Source organism: Suncus etruscus, chromosome 3, assembly GCF_024139225.1.
Source record: "Suncus etruscus isolate mSunEtr1 chromosome 3, mSunEtr1.pri.cur, whole genome shotgun sequence".
Lineage (NCBI taxonomy): Eukaryota > Metazoa > Chordata > Mammalia > Eulipotyphla > Soricidae > Suncus > Suncus etruscus.
The window spans coordinates 138,333,018-138,339,651 of record NC_064850.1 but is presented as its reverse complement, the minus strand read 5'-3'; the positions used below and the strand labels follow the sequence as shown (position 1 = coordinate 138,339,651).

General features: G+C 40.4%; 1 protein-coding gene across 1 annotated transcript; it reads right to left on the bottom strand.

The window, feature by feature from the left end:
- Positions 1-1,543: 1,543 nt before the first annotated feature.
- LOC126004478 (60S ribosomal protein L23a-like) lies at positions 1,544-5,732 on the bottom strand. Its single transcript, XM_049770899.1, has 3 exons — positions 5,242-5,732; positions 2,330-2,397; positions 1,544-1,622 (listed from the first exon to the last, which is right to left on the bottom strand). The coding sequence occupies exons 1-3, from the start codon at positions 5,719-5,721 to the stop codon at positions 1,544-1,546; spliced, it is 627 nt and encodes a 208-aa protein (XP_049626856.1). The 5' UTR covers positions 5,722-5,732.
- Between the last annotated feature and the right edge of the window lie 902 nt (positions 5,733-6,634).

Here is a 6,634-nt window from a genome sequence, read left to right as displayed (position 1 = left end):
TAATTATTTTTCATTTCAATTTCTTTGATAGTGATAGATCTGTTCAAATATTCCAAATACGTTGGATTATCCTTGGGAGGTTTTTGGAGACTAAGAATTAATACATTTCTCCTAAGTTCTCTTATTTTATTACATAGATTCCCATCTGATAAGAATATTGAAAGATTATTAGCTAGTAAGAAATTGAATGAGTCTCTTAACCAATAAAATCCATTCCCACCCCTCGGACAAAGACCAGGTTATTTCCTTGGGTAGAAGCCACTGACCTGTTTCCCCAGAGTTTGCATTTGAATAGCATATGTTATTAAAAAAGAGGCAGCAGGTTTAGGGGGAGATCATTCCCATAGTTCCTATGGGGGTGGTGGTGGAGGGGGATAGTTGTAAGTCCCAGCATTTCTATAAGCAGGTAGAAATCCCATGACATCTTCTTTCTACCTAATTGACAATAATTGACTGACAATATTCATTGGCATAATCAAAGGCTAAGGTTTTTCTCAGGAGTTTTAGAACTTCCACATCTCTAATCTGCCTTCTAATTACCTCTGTCAATTTCCCCAGAAAATCTGCATATGGCTCTGTAGCTCCCTGAAAAATCTTTGTATAACTATCCTTGTACTTAGTTTCTGAGTCAATTTTACCAAGCTTTCCAAGTAAGTTCCCTGACAAGTCTTATAACAGCACAAAGTAAGTAGTCTTGCCTGCTTATTTACTTCTGTGAATTCCCTTTCTCCTATCATAATCTTATAAGACAACTTGACTCCTGCAACTATTATTTCAGAGTAATCTAGGCTATTAATTTACTCTTAGAGCCTTTTGACATCACATTTTCCACTGTAAATATTGAAATGTGCTCTGTTGTATTAGTTGAATTAAATATTAATTATATAGTTCTTGGTGGTACATGGAGTCGGCCTGGTGCCTGATGCCCCTTTAGGCAAGCGTATCTGAGGGTTCAGGATAACAGTGAGGAAATTATTCACAGCAATTAGATTTCAGGAGACATGAAGCTTTATTTAGGCCCTAACTGCCATGTGTGGCTTCTAAGCCAAACAGCTTATCTGCACCCAACTGTCTCTCATCTCTCTATCCTGCATCCTCCTGCTGAGACTTCTGTTGCTGAATCTCTCTCTCACCCCTAAGGCAACCCCTTAAATTACCCACTAGACCCCTCCCAGCAATGGGAGGGTCTCCTTCTCCAGGTGAGATACCCAGGAAGTTGAGAGGAAGGGTAACTGATCAAACACATTTTTTAATACAGTGTTGAAGTCCAAGTGGGTTGAACACCTGCCACCACTCCAGGAACCAAGAAATTCAACACAAAATGGAGAAAGAGGACCATACTCTGAGCAAGCTTTCTAAATTGAGGTAATCCATATTTAAACCCTCATAAGTTAAAGTTTGATTTTTTTCCTGATGGGGAGGGGGAATTTGTTTGATTTTGTGTTAGTACCAATTTATCTAATAACTAGTCATTGTGGGGGATGAGGGTTCATTCCACATTCTCTAAAGAGCTGTGGTGGAGGGGGGGGGGTGATTGAAAATCTTAAGAGCAGCGTTTTTCAACCACTGTGCTTCGGCACACTAGTGTGCTATGGCACACTAGTGAGATATTGTCTCGTGTGCTGTGGGAAAAATTCCAATTTGTGAGCGGCTTCAGCTCACAAATAGACCAATCATTAGATTGTTTCATAATAAAGTAACTATAAAATAATTTATTTGTGTTTATTTGATTCCTAGTCAAGAGAATTACTTTATCTATAATATAGTCAATATAGGCACAGAGTTAAATTTTTTTAGTATTTCCTAATGGTGGTGTGACTCGTGATTTTCTTTTTCATGAAAAAAGTGAGCCTTTGCACAAAAAGGTTGAAAAACACTGTCTTAGAGAACCACCTTCTGATTCAGCTTCTGATTGGGCCATTTTATTATCATTTGATTCTCTTTGTAAGCCAGTTCCATTGGGTGAAACAACTGGAGGCTCTTGTGGCTTAGTGCCAGTCAGGGGTTGCGGAACACCAACATCAGGTCTTCTGGCTTGCTCAGGTGTGGTCACTAGGAATGCTTTTCTAATTTCTGGCTTTATGGGCCTTTTAGAAACATTAGAAAGCACTTCAAAAACTTCTAATGTGAAGTTAGAGTATTCAGACCACATTTTTTGCATCTCACGCTACATAACACTGAAACAAACAAGGAGAACCACCACCAATGCAATTTGTATGAGAAAAAGCCAGGTCCTTCAGTCAAAAAACCAAGCCATTATTACCACTTTGAACCAAATAGTTAAAACCCAGGCCGGTGAAATCTGGAGACCAGGAAATTAATATCTCACCAATCTTTGTCTGAGTCCTTGTTCCAGGTGCCATCTGTGAATGAAACCTCAAGCTCCAAAACCAGGACCTGGAGAGATGCGGGTCTGGAAGCAAACGTTGATGCAGGAAATAATCTATACAGTGAAAGGAGGCAAGAACCGGTTCCAGAATTCCAACATGCAGACTGGGAATCCCAACACACAAACCGTCTGCTCCTAAGAGACAGGAAGGTCAGTGAAGAAAGACCAGGGAATGAATGCATTATCTTCCTGAAATCCATGCTTTTTATTAGCAAGAACGAACGGGTGGAGAACGACTACTGAGTAGGGTAGGACCGGGTGGAGAACGACTACTGAGTAGGGTAGGACCTAGTAATCCAATCATCAGATCATATTTTAGGGTGGAGAGCAAATACTGAGCAGGGTAGGACCCAGTAATCCCACAGTGGAGAGAGAAAAGAACAGTGTCTACCCATAGAGGCAGACTGGGGATGGGAGGGTGGTGACTGGAGTGTAACTAGAGAAATTAGTGGCAGGAAATGAACACTGGTGAGGGGCTGGGTGTTAGAACATTGTATGACTGAAACTAAACTATCAGCAACTCTGTAACTATCTCAAGGTGATTTAATACAAAGGAAAAAAATCTCTTTAAAATTAATAAAAATTACTTTGTGAGGTCTGAGAGATATATTTGTGGGAAATGTTCTGATGAGAAAAGGTCAATTCTTTCTTTGTAAACAAACAGAAAAGTTAAAGGTAGTAGGGTAGAAAAGGCTATAGTGACTCTGATACTCTTTTTCAAGTAAACAAATCAAGTTAAAGCTATATCATGTTAACTAGTTTTCAGACTGCACATTTATCAGCCTATATACTGTTGTTCTAAAATATTGATTTAAAAACCTTGAAAAGAGATATCATATCTAGAAGAAAATAAATTAGATCCATCGCCCATCTCAAAAGTTGTTGTTATTTATTATTATTATTATTATTATTATTATTATTATTATTATGGTTTTTTAGGTCACACCCGGCAGCGCTCAGAGGTTACTCCTGACTCTATGCTCAGAAATCACTCCTGGCAGGCTCAGAAGACCATATGGGATGCTGGGATTCAAACCACCATCTTTTGCATGCAAAGTAGATGCCCTACCTCCACGCTATCTCTCCAGCCCTCAAAAGTTATTTTTTATCCGTTAAGCATAAAAAGCTATATAGTATCTTATACAAATTAACCAGTATTCTTATAAAAGTAATATGGTTTTGGACTGATGACATTATACCGCGTTTGTGGTAAAGTAGTACTAGGCACAAGAATATATGTATCAATTAGGCATGTTCACTGTAGTTTCTAAACTTACTTAATTCTTGGCAATATGTAATAATAACATATGCATTTTGGTACATAAGTCATTAATTGTGAAGAAGTATGTATTAAAGGAAGGGGGGTCCATAGATGACAATTACAGTGTGGAACAAATTTCTTCTATGAACTTTGTGATTGGGTTTTCAGTAAGTCACTTGAAGTAGATCCTTGACTTGATTCTTCCACATTCACAGTTCCTCCAGATGTAACATCCTCTGGCATTTCTTCCTCTTCCTCTTCTTCCTCATTTAGGTCTTTGGAAATTAAATATTCAGTCCTTGGGGCCGGCGCGGTGGCGCAAGTGGTAAGGCGTCTGCCTGCCCCAGAGACTGCTGGGAAGGACTGGGTGCTCCATAAGGCTAAACAGAGGGAAGAACCCATGAATCCATGGCAGGGCCTCTTCTATATTCCTGGTCCTGTCCACCCCCATGGAACTGAAGCTGGGGCCCAGGTATCACTCTGAAACATGGGCTCACCACTGACACACCTTTGGCATGAGAACATTGTCTTTGATTTAAATCCTGTCACTGCCCTTGTGGCTAAGGCCACCAAGAAAGTTAGCATGGGATTTCTTCCCCACCCCACCTTTTTTTGTTTGTTTTGGGCCACACCAAGCAGTGCTTAAGGATTACTCCTGTCTCTGTGCTTAAAGATCACTTCTTTTTTTTTTTTTTTTGGTTTTTGGGCCACACCCGGTGACACTCAGAGGTTACTCCTGGCTATGCGCTCAGAAGTCGCTCCTGGCGTGGGGGATCTTATGGGACACCGGGGGATTGAACCGCGGTCCGTCCAAGGCTAGTGAAGGCAAGGCAGACACCTTACCTCTAGCGCCACCACCCGGCCCCAAGATCACTCCTTTTGTGGCTTGGGTCCATACAGGGTACAAGGAATCTGTGTCAGCTCTGTACCAGATAAGTGCCTTATCCATTATACTATCTCTTTGGCCCCTGTCAGAAAACTTTAGAACAAAAAGGAATTAAATGTCTTGGGTTTTAGAATGATAGCACAATTAAGTTGCTTATATTGCATGTAGCTGATCTGGGTTTGATCTTCAGTATACCATATAATCTCCTGAATCTTACCAGGAGTGATCCCTGGGTGCAGAGGAAGGAGTAATCTCTGAGTATCACTAGGTGTGGTCCCAAAATGTAACAAGACATGCGGCTGATCCAGGACAGAATTCGGTTCGATTCCTGGCATTCCATATGGTCCCTCAAGCCAGGAGCAATTTCTGAGCGCAGAATCAGGAATAACCAGGAATTACAGTGTGACTGGATATGGCTCAAAAACCAAAATCAGAGTCAAAATACTTAGAGATGTAGTTTTTTTTTTTTGTGGGGGGAATAATTTGTATTTTGGATTAGCCAGCTGGACTGTTTAGATGATCCCAATCTTTTTTTTTTTTTTTTTTTGGTTTTTGGGCCACACCCAGTAACGCTCAGGGGTTACTCCTGGCTATGTGCTCAGAAGTTGCTCCTGGCTTGGGGGACCATATGGGACACCGGGGGATCGAACTGCGGTCCGTCCAAGGTTAGCGCAGGCAAGGCAGGCACCTTACCTTTAGCGCCACCGCCCGGCCCCAGATGATCCCAATCTTATTGGCAACATCCAAAGCATCATAGTCAGGAGCCAGCCGAACATATGCTTTCTTCTCTCCATCAGGTCTAATCAGGGTGTTGACCTTGGCCACATCAATGTCATAGAGCTTCTTCACAGCCTGTTTAATCTGGTGTTTGTTGGCTTTGACATCCACAATGAACACGAGTGTGTTGTTATCTTCTATCTTCTTCATGGCCGACTCAGTGGTCAGAGGGAATTTGATGATGGCATAATGGTCAAGCTTGTTTCTCCTAGGGGCGCTCTTCCGAGGATATTTGGGTTGCCTTCGCAGCCTCAGAGTTTTGGGTCTTCGGAAGGTGGGTGATGTTCGGATCTTCTTCTTTTTGTGGCTGTGAACACCTTTCAGGACGGCTTTCTTAGCCTTCAAAGCTTTAGCTTTGGCTTCAGCTTTGGGAGGTGCAGGAGCTTCCTTCTTGGCCTTCGGCGCCATCTTCGTAGAAAGGGTTTAGAGATGTAGTTTTAATGATCATGCATTGTAAATAAAAAATATAAATATAAATAAAAAAACAAAATCAAAAGAAAACAACTTTCTTTCACAGAGAAATTTGTAGTGGTACAAACACACATCAGATAACCAGAAAAAAAATCCTACTAATAGTTAGAATAAAACACCAAAAAGTGGTCATTTTAAATCATCTATGTTAGAAAATAGAAGAAATTTAAGACAAACACAGAAAATAAAATCTATCAAATTTTTTTATTTCCATAAAATCAAATATAAAAACTGATTTTGGATGATTTGTCAGGGTCAACAGTGTCAAAGACCCAAGTTTTAAAATAACTACATGGCAACTCAAAATCTTAAACCCAGATTTTACCACTGTCGCCAAAAAAACTAGACAAGCTTACAAAATAGAATCTCAGAGCAGAGTCAACAACTTCATCATTATCAGGAAAGTAAGTCCGAAGGGGTACCATACAAAATTGAGCCTAAGGACTCAGTAGTTCAGTTCAAAAGAGGGACCCCATTAAACTATACCTCTCAATTGGCCTTGGTGCATAGCACAGGGAGACTCTAATGTCATATAAAAATGACTATCAGGGGCATGGGGTCTGGGGAGACCTCGGGTCGAATGCTTTCTCCCTAGCTTGGGCATGCTGGGAGCCTTCCTGGGGTGGCAGCCCAGGCGGCCAGAAAAGGTGGGTTCAAATTGAGGGTGCTTAGAGCTTCTCATTTTTACTAAGGCAGTCTCTGCAATTTCTTACCAGTCTACATGTTTAATTTATATATATATATACACATATACATATATATTATATGTATATTATATATAATATACATATAATATATATGTATATATTTATAGTATATCCTATTCTTAAGTTATGTTTTGTGTGTGTAG

What these genes read in the sequence shown, in the direction of transcription:
- LOC126004478 (XM_049770899.1), bottom strand. Translation starts at nt 5,721, where the DNA reads ATGGCGCCGAAGGCCAAGAAGGAAGCTCCTGCACCTCCCAAAGCTGAA. An exon ending in GGATCATCTGGGGCCGGGCG is followed by an intron (nt 2,398 to 5,241) that starts GTGGCGCTAAAG and finishes GCATCTCTCCAG; the next exon opens with GTCCTGGTTTTGGAGCTTGA. An exon ending in AAGGACTCAGACAAAGATTG is followed by an intron (nt 1,623 to 2,329) that starts GTGAGATATTAA and finishes TTTTTCCCACAG; the next exon opens with CACACGAGACAATATCTCAC.